Source organism: Aptenodytes patagonicus, chromosome 4, assembly GCF_965638725.1.
Source record: "Aptenodytes patagonicus chromosome 4, bAptPat1.pri.cur, whole genome shotgun sequence".
NCBI classification, from domain to species: domain Eukaryota; kingdom Metazoa; phylum Chordata; class Aves; order Sphenisciformes; family Spheniscidae; genus Aptenodytes; species Aptenodytes patagonicus.
Genome location: NC_134952.1, coordinates 16,718,426 through 16,738,027, shown reverse-complemented (window position 1 = coordinate 16,738,027; position 19,602 = coordinate 16,718,426). Strand labels below are relative to the sequence as shown.

The following is a 19,602-nucleotide window of genomic DNA, read 5'->3' as shown; positions in this document are numbered from 1 at the left end:
GACATTTTTTTACTTCAGTCACAATAATGCATGCAAGTTTGTTTTTTGTAACAAATTTTGTAAATTTGCTCATGCTACCTAGTTTCAAGAGAGCCTTTTTTGAACATTTGCAATAACTCACCTCTTGTTAATTAATAGTTCTAGTGCATGCATATGGTGTATACAGGTAAGTAAACATGCAATTTTTTCACATTCTAAAACTATGGCAGTTTAGGCCATATTGTGCTGCCTGCATTTAATCTGTAATGCAGTGTGTCTTAAACGTTTCAATCCCGTATTAATAGGTGGCATTACACATAACACCTATATAGCAGCAAAGCTAATACAGCTTGTGATTAAAAATGTTTAAAAATAGCTAATAAATCAGATTATCTTGAGGTATTATTTCTTGCAAGTCAAAATGGAGAGCAAAAAATCAACCCTAATTTTTAGTTTATGTATACACTGAAAATAGCAACAACAATAAAAATAAGCTTTTTGTAGCAGACATATTCCATCTTCACTATTTTGCTACCTTTGGTAAATTACTGGGGCAGATCTTGAAGTTAAAAACCCATGTTTAGAAATAAGTGCACGCTTCACCCACTAAATATAGCAGCAGACTGTGTGCCCCTACGCAAAAACATTCTCATATCTAGTTTTAACTTTACATATAAAAATAACTTGGAGAAAATACAAAAAAACATTTTATTTTAACATGAAAATATCACAAAAATTAGTAAGCCTGAGATGTAGGGTTTTGGTGAAAAACAAGAGGCTTGTAGTGTTTTGGCTGCTGATAAAGATGCATGTATTGATAGCTGGGGTGAAAAGCAGAAGAATGCACTTATTTCTTCTGCATGTCGGTATCTTCAAACACAGTAAGCCACATGCACCCTTCTTTCCTTATGTAGATGCTGGTTCACCATGTTTAATTCCAGCGGAAGTGGATCTGACGTGGGCGGTCAGCCCCCTCCTTTACCAATGGCTTATGGAATTCACGTCCTGCACGAGAGTGGATATTTGCCCAACAAAACTCACAGTAATACTGCAGGCAAGTGACATTGGCACAAAAGAAAGGAGCAAACTTTCCACCGCATCGTGCACCCTGGCATTCGTCACACATCTGGTCATCCAACACATATGGCTTTACCTCCACCTGTTGGAGTTAAAAAGAAACAATTCTAGTTAATACCTATTCCTACTTGAAGCTACATGAAGGCATTCAGTTTTTTTCTGGTTAAAAAACAAAACAAAACAAAAAAACAGAAGTCTGAAATCAGACATATTAACGCCTTTATCTAACCAATCCGTTATTACCCTTTATCATTTATCAGCTACAGATCTATCCATACAGTAAGCAGAACACTTCAAGGCAGATCTTTAGAAGCACACTATATACATAATAAATAGCTACATCAGAACCTCCCCTGAATTTATTCTGGAAGGATGTTATCGGCAAATGATAATATGGAAGTATATGTAGAAAACAAGCAAACAAGCCCAAAGGTCTCCCAACTAATCTCGTCAGCTCCCGAATGTACCCCAACATGACATCCAATTCTATACTGTTTAGCAAAAAATAATTGAACATACAAGTATGTAACCATTTATACATCAACCTTTTTTAAAAATAAGTTTAAGTCTCTGCATGTACTACTTTTGTGTGCAAATTAAAAGTCCTTTCTGCAGGCTGGAATACAGATCTTCTAGCACTCCTGTTCCCTGTAAATCCACTCCCTATTTCTAAAATATGGTCAAATTTTGAGCTACAGATTTTGGTCATCTATTACTTTCCCTTTTTGTGGCTTTGAGCTGCACAAAAATTTGTATTCAATGTATTTCTGAAAATATTTTTAAAAGACCATTTTGCAAGTCTACAGACTGCTACAAACACCTGTCTTAACACAGCTTCTTTCTCCCAAACTCATCTGACTGCCAGAGTGGAAAAGTGGCAGGAGTCCAGTGGTAAATTTGCATTATGTCTTTGCGTAACTGAACTGTTACAGACTGCGATCAGACAGGAAGAACAACTTCATAATAAAACAGAAAATGAGTTGAATCCATCATTAAGGAATGTATTGTTGTCTTCCACATTTTCCTCACTTTTAAAGATGGTATTTTCTGCCTTTTGTTGGCAAAAAGAGTTATTCTAGTTCATACTAAAACTCACTGCTGTAATACATTTTTTTCTGAGATACTGACTATTTATTACCTGAGAAGAATGCTACATATAGACATCGACTTTATGTACTATACTCGGACAGAATATGTTTGAAATAATAAGAACTTTAAAATGCTATTTTTTCCATTGTGTCTCCAGAGGAAAAAATTTACACATACAGCTACCCACCCAGAAGTTTTATGGCAGAATAGTCTTCACGTTCTTAGCTTCAGAGGTAGAGGTCATACTTGACATGTCAAACGCATCTATGTTTGAAATTTCGAGTATGCTTCTTCCAGTAATCTACAGTCAGTACAAGCTCTACTTCTTATTTCACTAGTGTGACCTGCCTTATCACAAATTACACTCAAACTTTCCAATAAACAGGTACCTTATGCAGTAACTGTGTTCATGGTTCAAAATTACTGAAAGCATGAAGCAGCATGTATTTCAAGCTTCGGTGCATTAATGCACCAAGATTGGTATGAAGATGATTTCAAATGTATTAGAGAAACACTTTGAGGAATGGAAGCATTGCATGAAGCGGATGCCGACTGCTGGCATATGAAAGTTAACAACATTTTAAGGAATTGTTTAGAGCTGAAACTCCAAACGAGTTTCAAGGAAATGCTTGGAGCTGAGCTTTCATACATGATAAAACAGGATGAGAAGCACTTTACTGAAGAAAAACATCTGCTAGAGAAACTAAATGTATCTACACATCAAAAGAACTGGAGAGAAGCTGCAGAGTACTTAGGTAAGGAAGAAGTTAGGATCACAGACAGTTTGTTAAGTGACTGTGACACTAAGATTTCCAGTTAAGGTAGGAAAAGGTATGTGCAAAAAAATGCTGTAACTACTTTGAAGTAAAGTTCAGAAGGATAAACAGGTGAACTGCAAAATTTAGCAATGAAAAAAGACTTTTACACAGACAAAACTGGTTATGAAAAGAATGTGAAAGGACAGCAGACCTACAGAAACTGGATATAACTGGTATAGAAAGGTTATGCTAAGGTAAAGGGTAGGAGAACAGCCTGCCTCTAAGATTTCAGTGAAATATATAAAATATTGCTTTATTGGCCAGCATACTACATCTCAGATGAAGGCAGTACCTGAAATAGGACTATCTTCCTCATTTACAAGAAGAGTGGTTTACAGATTTCTACAAATTGCTTGCTCATCTATAAATCAGCAGTAATACTGATTCCAGAATATTTTCAGAGCCTGAAAAGGCATTAGTGTATAAACTCCATGGAGCAAAAAACTATTTCTGAAAATAGCTTTTTTCATACTTTCAGAAACAGCTAAGAGTTAAGGTGTTCCCTAAAGAGAGGCTGTTCTCTATTAATCCTCAGTAACGCAAATAAACTGGGTTGTATAAATATATATAATTATATAAATAATGACTGACCATATGATTTAATTAGAGAAGATGATTTAAAAAATAAAGATTAAAAACACTCTGAAATAAAGAAAAAGTTCATAAACCCTCCCCATCACAAGGTTTAAAGACAAATGGGCATTGCTGTATTTTGCAAGTGAAATACCTCAGGAGTAGCACACATTTTTAAAAAGAAGAAAAAACAAGAATGCTAATAAAAATGCCAAAATTCCAGATTTAAGAGAATACATTGAGTCAAAAAATTAATTTTCAAGACTTAGAAAAGCAACACTAAAGAAAGAACACAAATTATATTAATCAAAAAATAAACTGTGAGAATTCAGATATTTAAAGACAAAGCCTAAATCTTCCTCCCCTCTCCTCCCCCGACCTCTCCAGCCCATGAACAGTTATCTACAGATACTAACTATACTTGTTTCTTCCTTTTTTTTTTGGTAATAGTGATTGAAGAAATCATTTGACTATTGTTTTTATAAATTAAGTCTCACGGATATAACTCAAATGCTGTGCTTCTGAAATCTAGTATTCGGGGTAGATTTTGTGGGATTTTGCCCTGTCCAAGCTCCAAGAGGTCTGCAGCACATGCTCACTGTTTTACCGGAGATTTACTGCCCATACCCCTTTAAGTATTTCAGTGTTATATCACACATTAGCAAGTTATATCCCTTTCTCTGCAAAGAGCAAGCACTGCCATTTCAGATGCCTGCTCGGCATCCAAAGAGCCCTTAAAATCTCTGGTGACCTATCATAAGAAAACCCAAAACAAACAGCAAACCTACTTGGGAAGTGCAGCTTTCAAAGACAGGTTCATGCCTTCCTTTCTCTTATGAAATGGCACTGCCAGTCTACCATATGCTCCTCTACTGCAAAGGACGATCTCATGGGAAAAGAAAGACGAAGATAAAAGCGTCCCCTAGTTTACAGGGTTCAAGTCCGTGTCTCCCACCTTTGAGGGAGAACCAGTTTGGATGGGACCCAACTGTCCCACCTCTAATTTTAAAGTTAAGTCACTTCACAGCCAAATGCACTATAGATGGTTCCTGAAACACACTACGCTATACCCAATTCTGAAGCTAAATGACCCATTTAGCATTTCTTCAGAAGGAGTTCTGGATTCTGGTCCTTACTCCCATTTTGTCCCAATACTCAAATGCAAGATGATTAACAGTTTTATTTCCCCTCACACAGTCACAGTGTCAAGGCCATTTTTCCTGTTTCATAATTAGCCAAAAGGTAGAGCTATTAGTCAAAGTCAGCTGCAAGTCACAAGGACAGCAATCCCACCAGAAAAATGTAGCTGTCACATCATAACGTGAAGCCTAGTTCACTACCCACATTCAGACCCACTCATTCTCTGGAAAGGACCATGTTTGGGGATTTCAGCTCACTAGGCAACTGGTATCTGAGAGACAGATGTAAAGCTGCACTACTCTATCTGAAAGGAGAGAAGTACATGCTACCTCCCTACAGCAGACTTTTGTTAACTGTACTACTTTCTTTTTCCCATGTCTTTGATCTGTAGAGGAGACTAGACCTTGAACTACTTTACTTACTCAACCCTTCTTCCTCTAAGACCTTTTTTTTTTTCAAAAAAAGAACATCTATTAATACCAGTGACTACCTCTGCAGCTCTTGACATCAAAACTAGTGACACTTAAAACTGACATAATTTAGATGCCAGTTTTCTTTGCTACTCTTATACTTCTAATTAGGAGTAATGAAGTTGACTAGTCTTAATAAAAGTTAGTTTTGCTTTAGCTAGCAATAAGTATCTGGAGCAACCAGAAACGTACATTGGTAAATACTAAGAAGACTCTCTCAAACAGAAAGGATAAGACATTTTGTATTTTAGGTGTTGAGCTTGATTGATTTTCTGAAGTGCTTAGCACTGACAATTACGGCTGAAATTAAGGGCAGCTGCAAATAATAAAGCTAATCGGAAACCAATGAATACTAGAGTTTCCTATGAATGACAGAGGAATTACCACAGTATTTGGTTTCATTAGAACAAGGGAGAGAAAAAGATTTTCAAGCCCTTTGCCCATACACAGCAAAACCAGGAACTCCAGAATGGAAAGAACATATGGTCTAACATATGTCCAAGGAACAAACTGCTGCTCTGTGGAATGCATGTTGTTCATTTTGGGGCATTCACGATTTAACTCTTGGAACTAGTGGACAGGAATAGTGAAAGAAATGTAGAAGCTGGCATGAAAGCCAATCAAATCCAATGTTACCACACCCTGAGAAGTTCCTTTATGATCACCACTCTCGTATTTATTTATGTTTTAATTTCTGTATAACTTACTCGTTTATCAATATCGCCATGCTGAAGTTGAACAAACCGAGCACTGATGGCAGCAATGTAACTCTGCTGATTGGAAAAAGCAACACGTCCAGCACCTTTTGGGTATTTCAGCTCAGGGTCAGTATCAATTCCTGCGTAACAAACTCCACCATAAAGACGGTCCATGATCATAGCCAATTCCACTATTAAGAAACAAAATAATGTTCATTTAAACTGTTCTTAAAGTACAAACTTTATATAATATGCTTGCATTTAAAAATACTAGAAAAGTTAATTTTAATAATTAATTTGCAACAGCCAATGTTAACAGTAATAACAAGAAATATAAAAACATATTAAATAAGCTATGAAATACTCAGCAGACAGATCTTTCACACTGTACGTACATACATCCAAGGAACAACGGAATTGTAAGTCCTTGCAGTCCTTGATAACCTGGAACTGAAATTCCAGGGCAGTTTTCTTCAGGGGATTACAGCAAAAGACTTTTTGGGCAGGCATGGAATGTAAGCTGTATAAAATAGATCCACATGCCACAAATTCCTTGGTACATGTTCTCTGGCTATCCTAATGCTCTATGTCCTACTTGAATTTAAAGATGTAGTTAGCATCTTTTCATCAGCCACACAGAGCTTGATTACCTCTATAGCGCTATACTTATCATAGATACTGAAGTTCATAGCAACAAATATCTCAAATTTTACAGATCAAGTATTTTAGCAATCTTCTAGTAATATTTTATACTGAATTCAGTTTTGCAATTCAGTTAGGTGGAAAATATTATTTTTTTCAGAATTAGTATCCTCTGTATAAGGGTATAAAGGTGTCAGCAGTCATTGATGTTCAATAGTTGTTTGAAAAGTCTCCTGAAGTTTTACTGCTTTTTTGAAGTCATGATTCTTATTTCACAATGCCATAAAAGTTTTGTTTTCACATATACAGGGCATTTGAAAGCTAAGTATAAGAATGCATCCATTAAATTTATCACAAACATTCAGCACAGTAATCTGGAGTATTTGGACTGAATTTAAAGAAAAATTCATCTGCAGTTGGAACATACTGTGTTTATGGTCATTTACAGAGCTTGTACTACAGTCAAAAGTACAGTCTTAAAAGAAAAATAACAGAAAAGCTTGAGCATTGCAGGTCCAAAATAGAAAAAATTAAGATTCTTGATACCCCAAATTTGCACTACCACTTCTTGGTTCTCCTACATCTTCCATCCTCCTACATGAAAGCTCATCTGTCTGTAAGAATAAAATTCATTACAAACTATGGAAGACTAATGAAGTCCAGGAGTCATTCTAATAGAAAACGGGATTTGAACCACTGCATGTTATGCTTCTACTTCCAACGTTCACTTCAACCTACTTACTAGAAGGCCACCATAAGGTATCGTAAAAGGCTACTGCAGTCAATCTCACAAAGCAGACTGTCCAGGTTGTAGATCAACCATTCCTCAGCTACAGAAACATTTAATTTTTCCTTCATGCACTCCGACAGGAGTCTAAGAAAGAGTCCTGCAACCTCATATAGTGTTGTGTCATACGGACTGTGCTAGCTCTCTGAATTTCTTCCTTTTTTTCCTCTATTCCTACTCCTTCAAATACTCCTTCATTACCTGTTTTTGCTTTGTCCTTATTAGCAAGAGTAACTGCAACCTGATAGTAGTAGAAGAGTAGCTAATGCACAATGACAAGCAAGTAAAAATAGAGCTCCACATACTCACGGAGCACGGCAGAGAGGTTTTCATAGCATTCTTTTAAAAACAAATTCTTTTGTGACATAGTTTATGCTACAGTTTTGCTAATATGATCAAAATCTTTTCTATAGCTTTAGACATGTAACAGTTTCCAGTAAATCTCAATGATGAACAGTTATTTATGGCCAAAGCCAGATGAAAACAGTTATTAGAGAAACGTAAGAATACACAAATATTGTACTGTGGTTATAACTATCATAACAGTCTTCTATTTTTATATGTATATATCCACATCTATCCATACATAACTATATAAAAGTATGCATGGTTCAAATTATTTCCAATTATCTCCTACTTTTAAAAATAGCCACAGATTATACTCACCAGCTCTTAATGGTCTAGGGACTCCTCCAACAAAAATTGTTTTTCGAGGATCAAGCGGCTGGGAACCATCCATCACAAAGTCACTATCACTTAGATTCCAGGGACGGATCTGAACCTATTAAATCGGGAAAGAAAACAGTATGCTACTTTAAGCTTCACTACATCGTGGATAAACGTTCATCAGCCTATATAAACTGTCAAACAGTCATAACCCCATTAGCTTAGCATGTCTAGGTGCTCTGTTTTATTCCTATTAATTCAAAAAACTGCAATTTTAAAATCATCCAACTGTTCCAGATGTTGAGTTCTGCCAACGGTAGTTTGCTTTTGATTATTTTCATCGTCATCATTTCAAATGCAGCTTTAGACAGATGGCAGCTATAGCCTGCAGGCCATCTACTGTTTACTTACTGGCTTGTCCTTGATAGTAGGACTGGAAACACATAGATAGAGCTTTCCATCTTCTTCAATGCAGGCGTCAATCAGGGCCTGGACAGAACTTTCTTCTTGGAACAGGAGGAACGCATAACCTGAAAAAAAAAAAGCCAAACCAACTGAAATTTTTTCTCTTATCTTTATTTTTCTTAATCATCTTTGCCAGTGACTTTTCCATACAAATGTGTTTACTCCAAAAGTAAAGTCAGACCAATTCTTTGTTATTAGTCATCTTCTTTAACTATGTACTACCTTGCCATGATCAACAGAACTTCTATCCTTAAAATAATTGTTAAAAGAGACTAATAACCAAATAAAAGCAAACATGTCTGCTCTATAACGTACTGGAAGTCTAGGCTGAGCATAATTCATTGGCAGCAATGGACATTATACAATGAAAATCCGACTTGGCATAAAGGACTAATCTCTATTCTAGAGATTAGATCAAAGCACTTTGTTACATAAGTAACCCAGCAAACCTCCCAAACACTAAAAAAATAGGAATTAAAATGCTTATTTAATGCTACAGTAAAAACAAACAGTCAGACAAGCAAAGAGTCTCACATTAGAATACTTTAACAGTTAAATTTAATGATATATACAAAATCTGTTAGTTTACAGGTGCCCGATAGCGCAATTAGGGTTGTATTCTAAAATGAACTTTAAAAGGACCATAAATCCACATTTCTTTCTGAGATTACTACCAAGTGTGCAATTTTCACACGAAGTTATGTTTTATTACTTGAATGGAAAAGTAAATGCTGAAGCAGCTGCTCTAGAGTAGGTTTGGCAAGAGGGAGCGTGGCTGCTTTACCAAGCCTTTTGGAAATGATACTGTATTTCTGAGAGAAGCTAGTTAACCACTGGCAATTTCTTATTGCAGACAGACAGTGTAGGTTATCAAAGCAAAGATGGTAGGGTGCATCTTGAAGAGCATTAAAGAATCAATGTGTTAAGAAGAACATAAGATTAGAGAAACAAATGCACGACTGATTTTAGATACATGGGAACAAAAGTAGGATTTAAAGAAAAAGCTGTAAGGCCTATACTGGTCTTTCTAATAACTTGTACCTCATTTCTTACCCCACATACCACGGTCCTATCACAGCTACCTACAAGGGACACATGACAAGGTTTTATGTATTCTATATTTTTATGTAAATCTTATTTAGTTTCTTAACAAATACGCCGTAGGGAATCTTTGGGCTTGGGCTGAAGCATTTCCTTGCGAAGACTGTTTTTCATTGCTGAACAATATTTTTTAGTGACAACCTGTTTAACTTAAGCATAATTAGTAATTATTTAGATTCAAAATCAGTTTTAATGGGGATATATTCCAGTATTTATCTTAGAATTTAAAATCCACATATTACCCATGCAAAACTCACTCACTGAATGAGGGCATGTGCAGACTGGCATGGGTAAGTGAGACCAGACCTGTGTAACTGTCCTCACTTGTGTGGAAGCCAGGCACACACAATCCTGTTTGAATGGAGAGCTCAGTACAAGAACGATGGGAGTGCAAAAACTTGATTAAGCAAAAGGGAGGGCTAAACGCACATGATACCGACTAAGGGATCAGACATACAAAGTAAGACTCACCGCCAGAAGTAAGTAAAATACTTTGCCAGATGCTGATTTTCCATCAGTTCCTATCCTACAGCAAATCAAGGGTACTGCCATATAGCTCCCGATACAGAAAAATGGTCAGTGTCTCCACATGATCTATCACCTATATGTCTGCAGCTATTAATATGCTTAACTGTGGCAGCTTGTAAAAAGATAGAAAATTCAAATACAAGAATTTGATGAGGGAACAATTAGGATTACTATATCCTACCACACCTGAAATAAAAGGAAAGCAATACCAAAACTATATGTTAATACTTCTTTCTCAACATTATCTGCAAAACGTACTCATGTCTGGGTTCATCCCACTTAGTTTTAAGCATCAGACAGGCTTGTGTCATGAGCTTAGCTGTACTACTCCCCCTCTGAAGACACAGGGAAAGTTAGGGTATAGTCTGTACTATCAAATTGGTCTGGCTGTAGTTTTGCTCGACAGCTCTAGTCCTTCAATGATTTACAATGCATTTTCGTTTGCTCCTCAAGTCTAGCCTGGAGGAAAATAACCAGTTCTCTTGGTGAAGAAAACTGGCTAGAGAAGATAATTTGCTCAGGTCCCACATTTTATAGCCATATACAGAGACAGCCAACACCTTCCAAAGAATGCTAGACTTGCACAGTCTGCATACAAACCACCATCACTTGCCCTGGACCAGGGCGCATTTCCTGGCACAAATCAATTATACATTAGCCATAGACTTCTCCAAAGAACACCAGTTACATAGGCAACCAGCCTATATTCATTAGCTAGAAAGTGCTTGCAAAGGAAGATTATACTTTTATCTTAGATATTTCATTTAGACATCATAAATTACGGCTGCTCTTGTTACTACAGCTACCACATGCCAACAACTGTATAGCACAAACTTTATTCTTACCCCTTTCTGCTTCCTCAATATATGCTTTTATTGGATTATTTTTCACCTCAACATCCATAACTCATGAACTATTGTGGATGTTTAATGTCTGCAAAACTAGTATGGTGGTGGTAAGTCACGTGCTTAAGTATATGAAAAAGATCAAGTGTCTAACTAGACTTTTTGGACTAGCACTGAACTACAATTACCATGTGTGACAGAAAGTACATGTCACAGTGAAAGATGGTGGGGAGGCAGGGTGAAGAGTAGGAGGTGTTTTACTGTACTACGAGACAGCTTAACTTCCTAGTTTCGTGTTTTTTTGGTGTACCACATCAGTCATTTAACAGCTTCACACCCAATAGCAATACAAGTCTGTTTACAATGCAAAAGCAAAGCTACTCTAGTAGTTTTCTTTGAAGGAAGCTGCTTCATACCTTTGGGTCATATGTACACCAGCAGTAGCAGGTCATGATCAGGTATGACTTGCCAAGAGACAAAGCTAGTACGTTTTGTACGTATTTCACAAGGTGAAAAGTATTAGATGAAACACAGTCTTGTAAAAATTTCTTGTTCATGTGTACTTCTACCAGAATTATGCCTCCTGTGGGAGACAAAGTTTAGGTAACCCCTGTTAGTGTTTATCGCTTGACTGAATTCCTCTGCATAACACTGGAACTATTACTAATACTCCTATTTTCAAAGGCAACCAGTGTGGGTGACTTTCATAATACTTGCCCTCAGAAAATTACCGCAAATAATAAACAAATCTTTCTGGAGATGGTAATTGGCTTTAGAACTACATTCCCTGATATCTAAAGATACTGCACTGGTTACAGTCATCCTTACTCTGAGCTGACATCTCTCTTAATGAAACAAGACCAAGAAATGAAATATTTTTTTTCTTTTTAACGTATTGGGTCAGCACTGGAAACAGAAAGCCTATCAGATAAGCTTGAAGAGTCCTAGCTGTATTACCAAATTAAACCTGTTCATTTTTTGTATTTATTACAAAAAGGACGAATCAAAAGCAAAGCATTCTAGAGTAGATTCACACTGGTAGCTAACACAATTTTCTGAGCAACATGTAATTTCTTTATTTCATAGTAATATGGAAGTTTACCAGAAGGAGAAAGGACGCTGCTTCTGCTATGCATACTCTGTGTAGAAATCAGAAAGCAGCTTTAAGTTCTCTCAAACTCCAGTTAACTCCTATTGCTAGTGGCTTAGAGAAGTCAAGAAAATCAGTGCAAGTCAGCATGGCACTCTCCACGCCAGTCAGTACAGGTGTATTTCGTTTTGGGGTTGATTCCTCTACTGTCCTGACAGACTCTCCCCGGAGGAGACTAAATGGCCTCAGTGCAGTGCAATTCTTGCCCACAGAATGCTGCGCCTTAGCTTAAATCAGAAAGAATCAGTGTAAACTGCAGGTTATTACAGACAATGGATCTACATTTGATGATGGGAATAATTCACATTTGGGAAGGACACACAACATTTAATCTATTCCTCTTTAAAGAGATCTCATCACCATATTAATTAAATTTAATCTTTAAAACATAAATATTTCACTTGTTGAGTTTAGTCATCTTTGATGGAGAATTAACTCCAAAATACACTTGAAGTGAAAAAAAGCAGGCTGATACAATTGTCATGTAGCTATTAGCTGAGACACTGTTGAGTATGGGGTAGCAGGATTCACTTCAAGATCCAAACACCTATTTCTGTATTTCTGCAGTGACTGGGTTTAAGCTCCTACTGTAGTACAGAGGTCCAGTTAATGTAGTCAGTGGTGACTGGACAGTTACTCAGCCGACCAAGCGGGACACGGAGGTGTCCAGCACCATTTATCCTCTATAGGACTTTGCCTAACCTTCAGCTGGTGCTCCAGAATGGTATGGGGCTTCAACAGGTGCCACGCCACATTTGCGAGACTTGTGTAGATCTTTTAGATATCCTCGGTTTGGGTACATGAATCAAGCTCAATGTGCTTACATTACAGTGACGTGAATAGCCTTCTATACTCCACTGACTGTATTGGCCAGATTCCTATTGATTAAAGGAAGCTTAGACACTAATCACACATGAAGCCACCTACAGTTACTTGCCTGAATCCAGAGTTTCAATCCTACCCAGTGTGATCAAATAAGCTGGTAACGAGTTAAACAGAACTTGGATGGACCTGGGGTTTTGCTTCTTAAGCTAGAAACAGAACATTTTCAACCTAATTTTTTCAGTCAGTTCTAAATTAGCAGTTAAGAACCTTGAATAAACTAAGCTACTGCACAGCTGCCGTGATAGAAGGCAATACAAACAACCCAGACAATTAGAAAAGGCTGGGGATACTGTCCTGTTTAAATCAGATTATCCCGTTTGATACAGACTATAAATAGTACAGAGCACACAAACAACTGGGCATATTTTGAAAGGCCTTCTTTGGATTTGCATATCCTCCTGGCACCATTTCTTTGAGAGCTTCATTATCATAAGAAGGAGTCCTCACCTCAGCAAGTTGCTTTGGACATGTGTATTGTTTCATAAATAAGTATATTTGCCAACTACATAATAACAGGAGTTATGATAAACAGTGGCAAGTCAGAAAGGAAAGAATTCTCCATTACAGTTGGCAGATCACTTACAGACTTTGTACTTTGATCTCAACAGAATAATTTTTTTCCGCTTCAGAACAGAGTTTCCTCATAAGATTAGTGTGAAGTTTTTAAAATTCCTGTTTTCTTTGGGCCTAATTTTGTGGTGAACCAATACAAAATGTAATTAGCTAAGAACAAGCGGTTAGTGTTTCTCAGGAGGCAGCCAGACTTGATGGATCAGGACACTTTTTTCATTTCTTCAAGCAAGGAAATACTTATTATGAGTTTGGCCTTCCCTCAGGACCTTCTGTAAGCAGAGAGCCTGGAAGGAACCACAGCCTGGAAAACTGAACAAGAGTAAAAAAAAAAAAAAAAAAAAAAAAAAAAAGCAGGCTGTATGTCTTCACCACAGAGAAGACGATTACGTAAATCAGTCCAGAACTGGATAATTCTAAGATGTCTTTGGAAAGTAATACTATGTCAAATCTCTAATGAGACTGAACAAACAAAAATATATACACTGAATTGACTCCATGTGGAGTAACAAATTAGAAACTGGAGATTAAAAGTAAAAAAAAAAACCCTCCTTGGGCTAATATAGTATATATTTCTAAATTGCTAATTACTGATCAATCCCAAAGCTTTCTTAGTATTTAGCCTATCTTTAGCAGTTTCAGACATCTTATTAAATATATGTATACATGGTTCCTGTCCGTACATGTAATACTTAAGAAAGACAAATTTTTAAGAAATTCTTCTACAAAATAATCATGGGCCATATCTATTGCACTGAAAAAACCCAGATATAAACACAGTAATATTCCACACTTAATAGGAAGCTGTATTTCCAGAGTATCTACAAAGAGAAACCTACACTGTATTTCAAATGTGTTAGGCTACATTACAAAACAATATTGAATAATGTAGTAAACTGAGAATAAAGTTTTAAGATTGAAGAACAGTAAGTGCTATTAAATTTCAAATAAGGATCAGTTAATCATGGGAAATCAACCCTTAGTTTGCAAGTGTGTCCCAAATTAATTAGATCAACAGATTGCAGTTCTTCTATTTGTACTGTCTGCTTTTAAGAAGCTCTGCTTACAATACAGTTTGGTTTTTTTTTTTTACTGTGGTAATTATAAATATTCCAACTATATCAAAAAGCTTTATTAAATGAGGAAGTCTGGAAATACATCCTTAAGATGTTCATATGCTGAGACAGGACTATCTCCTTGGAAATGAATGCCAGAATCCATTCCTTTCAGGTAAGAATATATTACATCTTCCCTCCTCTATATATTCATCACAGTCTCTATGAGATGCATCTTCCTCAAAGAGTTCCTCAAGAATTTCTCTTGGTACTTTATGAAGAGAGATGCACTCCTCAGGATTATCAAATTTAACTTGACAGTAGCTTTGTGTATCAGGCTGACAATCAAAAAAGCCAAAGTCTCTTTGTTTGTCTTAGAATTTCCATGTAGTGTTCATAAATACTATTCAAAATACTTTCAATTCCATTTCCCACTCTTTAGAGGACCCGTCTGGGATAATAATCCTGTCTTTTCCCCAGCATAGATGGTCAGATAAATGAATGAAGAATCAGTTTATAAAGGCACTATACCTACATTTGTCACTTCCAGGGAAGGAATGAATTGCTGCATTTTCTACAAAATGAATAATCTCTGCATTGCTTTCATATCCGGATCAGATTTTTGCGTTTATTTTATATGTGCCAATACATGATTGTACATGTGCAGAGATATGCTACATAATTTAATTATTTAATGTACAGAATGGCTTTTCCAACACTTTGTAAGTGATATTAAAAAATCTAGTCTAATAGCAACACTAGAAATAGTTAAAAATCAATATTTAATCATTTATCAAAAAAGATAATTAGTGCTTCAATAGAAGTTCACATCCTAAAACTGAAATAAACATAACATTGATTATCTTGATCAGATACCCAAATGCATCCTTCTGAATCCTGCCTGTAACTTCCTATGAAAATTTTTATCTAATATTTAGTCTTAAAAATTTGACCAAATTTCAGTTTTGGAAACTGGATAGAAATGCAAATACAGAACTTAGGATTAATGACACATACAACTATATAACGCTGATCTGATATATGGGAAATCAGAATACGGAAGATCCTTCAGGAGTCCAGCACTGAACCAGGCACAAGACTAAAACAACACTCTCGGGTTTTAGACTTGGTATGTAAAGGAACCATGCCTGAACCTGCACTGAAACTGTAGAATTAACTGTTCACAGGGATTGTAAATTACACCCTTTGGAAAAAGATGAGACAGTTTCCCAGAGTACGATTTGCACTCAGCGACAGGTCAAAACCTTCCAACTCTCTTACCTTTTGGTGGAAAATAGGACTTGCTTTCTGCTTTGTGAGGCCAGTCTACTACCAAAGGCCCAAATCGTCTGAAGCTAGCAGTAATTTCATCTAGAAACAGGTATAATAGTTGCAATTAAAATAAATGACATAACTCAATGAAAAAGTACTATCAAGCAAAGATCTTTGTTTCTAGCAAAGGTTGACATTTCATGGAAAAAAGGAAAAAATTTTCCAACTTTCATGAACAAAAAACTTAAACAGACACATCTTCCAAAGTGTTAATATTTACGCAATGTATTTCTGATGTTTTTAAGCTTATGTTTGTTTTTTATTGCTTAATAACAGAAGCATATGGGCAACTAAAGGCAGTGGTGAAAACTGGTGTGGTACTTCCTTACATTCAGAATCTGGTTTGAATGCAATCGAAAAAATTTACTGTTTAGTGATGTACATTTCAGAGCTTTGTAGGTAGAAACTCATATAATAAGTACCACCACAATGAGCACGCTAGCAGTTTCCAGGAGATACCATGCGCAGATCAGGCACAGAAACTTAAAACTGCCCATTTAGAGGTGCTTCTAACGTAACCATGAATAGTCCTGTTGCAAGATCTACTATGCCCCCTGCACAACTTTGTGACGTCTTTCTATCCCAGCCACTCCTTCCTGTCATTGACTGGAAGAACCTTGGCCACAAGGTAAAAATTAAACCACTCTAAACTCTACAAGAGCAGTAACTCATCAAACACAAATATGCTCCATTTCTTTCAGTCGCATCCTGCCATCAGCATATAAACAGGCAGGAAAGAAAGAAAATACATTTCCATGTGTCTTTGTTTAGCATTTGTATTAGAGGCAACAGTGCACATTTGAATTAGAAGCTAAAGTGCATCAAAAAAGGCTGAAGTATATTAAAATAAATCTCAGTACATTGCAGGAGAGCATCACAATGAAGATGAAACCAAAATATGGTCTTTCCATGTCTGAAAGTTAATTAACCACAGTCAGCTTATTTGGTTTGCAAGTTACTCTAGGATTACAATGAACCTTGTAAAGGGACTTCTGTTTACATTACAAAACTAGCATGTAATTTACATTTACCTGCACAGGAGAAACCTAATATTAAACAGCACAATTACTTCAAATCAGTACTATTGTACAAAGCAATTCCAACTGCATCACATAACAATCTGAGCTTCTGCGGTACATTCTATGTTCAATGCATCACAGAGTTCTCTGCCACTTGACCTTCCTCTGCCTTAGTTTCTCTATTTATGAACAGGAATAATATTAACCTTTCTAAACCACTTCTGAGATCTTCAGGTAATAGTAAAATAGAATTTGAAATTCAATTACTAATAGAAGTTTTCTATGAATAGAGAATAAAGCAGGCACAGATAGAGGACACTATGAAGGGCTAAGATGTATTTGAAAGGAATATGCAAGGTAAGCAGAGGCACAAATTCCAGGCATCTACAACTCTACAATCTGCAAGTGCAGAACCAGAGACAATTGAACCATTTCAAAACCAAAAGAGATGGATGACATCAAATGGTATTAAGCTCAACATATCCATCAACTCTCATTAAAAATATATATAGTTGTACCCTTTAACACCACAATATTATTTTGCTGGTTGGATTTTTTCTACTACTTCATTTAGGTTTTTCAAAATCTCTCTTTCTCTCTCCCTCCAAACTTAGTTTGCTTAGTTTTCAGGCAGCTCACCTTCATCAATGTCTGGTGGAAGACCTCCAACAAACACTTTCCGAGAAAAACGCTCAATTCGTTCTCCATTCTGATGAGCTGAATAGCAGGTAGGTGAATTCAAGACTCCAACTTGATCACTATGACCATCGTCCAGCAAACCATCATCTATTGGGAAGAGGGAAGAACGGCCTTAAAAAGAAAAGATAATAATATACATTAAAATAATTTTATGGCAGTACATGGTCATGTAATTTTAGGGAATGGGGGAATAGCAGTCTGGAAAGTAAAAATGAAAATACCAAGATATTAGAAGAGTACACATTAGTTTAAAGAAAAATTAAGAAAATGAAAAATGTATTAAACTTCAAAAATGAAATTGAAGATTGCAAGCTGACATCACTGTAAGCATAATACTTCATGCTACATTATATTGCAGCTACTCTACTGCATCTAGTAGGAAAGTAGTAATTTGTTTTTAAATAAAGGGTCTTATTTATGAAAAGATCATATTAAGGGCTGCTTAAGTGAGTTTCATTAGTCTACCTCTGGTTCAGCTTCAAGTTAAACTGATAACTTCCATCACCTGAATGACTACTGCATGCCTAAAAATCTTACACTTTAATTGAACAGAGGGAAACAGAAAAATCATGTACACAGAAGTTTCAAACAGGTATGTTTTCTCTTCTCTTTTAAAGGTATCTGATGCTGATAATGTAAGAACAGATTTAATTTCTAAAAAAGCAAAAGAGAATTTTAATAAATGTGCAAAATGTAACACTTGAAAATGAATCACAGTGCTGATTTATCCTTCTCGCTCTCAAATTTACCACAGTTTTGGAGGGAAGCCTTGTGGTGGTTCCTAAAACATAGCAATCTGCAGTAAGATTAGAGTTACCCTGGAAAAGCAAGTGTAAAATCTGAGAAGTTCACAGGATGGCTTTGCAAATGCAAACTATCAAAACAGATGTATAGGTGACAGGAGGGAGTGAAAACACGGTAAATCTGTCCCACTTATTTCCCCCCTATTTCATATTTACAAATTTTAGAGAACTCCAAAACAAAAAGCCTCGGAAGGCCAGATATGCATCTTAGTTTATTCAAACTTTCACTGCTTTAGGTTAGCAACATAAAGATTAATGACAGTTTCAAGTTCAGAAGTCAGTCTTTTAACTGCAAAAAGCCCCAAAAGAAACACTTTTGTGAAGCAAAATAAATACCCCACATCACCATTTCTGAAGTGTAATTTTCCTGTTTCTCTCTCACTCATTTTTTAAATAATTATTAATTAACTCAACTGCTTTCCAAAAACAAGTGAGCAAACAAAACCAAAAAACAACCTAGTGCACTTTTGGGAAGCAAGTTAATTTTCCATCTCAAATAGCCAACTTCTTCCAGATTCACCCACTGCAAATCCATATGCAGGAGCAGTAGGTCCCTGATAGCTGAGTCTGCAGTACCTTAGCTGTGAGCAATACTGCAGTCTGTAACTTTTATCCCCTCTCAGGGGAACTACCAGGAAGGCCCCGTGGGAACACCTGCAGACATTGTGCTGATCAGCTAGGGGAGAAAGCAGTATGAAAGCCATTCACTTCCAGAAGACCGCCTGAGAATCAAGTGCTTAAAGACAAGGCTGGAGAACAGACAGCAAACATCATGACCAATGACCTATGTTGTGGTAATGCCTAATGACCCTGATTTGGTATCTAAATCCATAATAAAAATATAGTACATCAAAAATACCGAATGAAAACACAAGACGATAGAAAACAACCAAACATAATAAAACGTCACGAGGATCACAAACTAAAAGCAGGACCACAGGACTGTACCAAGTAACTGTAACTACAATATCTTTATGGTGGCATTTCACAGTTACATCTTAAGTAGGTATCCGATAGAGAGGAGTAGAACAAATGCAGAAAGCTGTAGCAGGCTCCTAGTTTCCATTAAGAATGGTGATATGCGTGTTTGAGAATATGACTAGTGGGGAGGAAGTGACGGCATCCTTGCTCGCTATCATAAGCATGCATTCAACTGCTAGATAACAGATCGGTAGAGTGCCTTTAAAAGTGGAAGCATGTAGCTGGTGCTC

At 36.5% G+C, this 19,602-nt stretch overlaps 1 protein-coding gene across 2 annotated transcripts in view; it reads right to left on the bottom strand.

The window, feature by feature from the left end:
• CPEB2 (cytoplasmic polyadenylation element binding protein 2) overlaps window positions 1-19,602 on the bottom strand; it is a 57,225-nt gene that overhangs the window by 2,838 nt on the left and 34,785 nt on the right. For both annotated transcript variants that reach the window (XM_076335958.1, XM_076335959.1), the window contains 6 exons: window positions 17,529-17,699; window positions 15,820-15,909; window positions 8,351-8,469; window positions 7,940-8,054; window positions 5,854-6,035; window positions 1-1,138 (listed from right to left, as the gene is read on the bottom strand). The exon at window positions 1-1,138 is cut by the window's left edge and continues 2,838 nt beyond it. In XM_076335958.1, coding sequence (XP_076192073.1) covers window positions 911-1,138; window positions 5,854-6,035; window positions 7,940-8,054; window positions 8,351-8,469; window positions 15,820-15,909; window positions 17,529-17,699 — 905 coding nt within the window. In that variant the 3' untranslated portion in view covers window positions 1-910. The remainder of the gene's footprint in view (window positions 1,139-5,853; window positions 6,036-7,939; window positions 8,055-8,350; window positions 8,470-15,819; window positions 15,910-17,528; window positions 17,700-19,602) is intronic.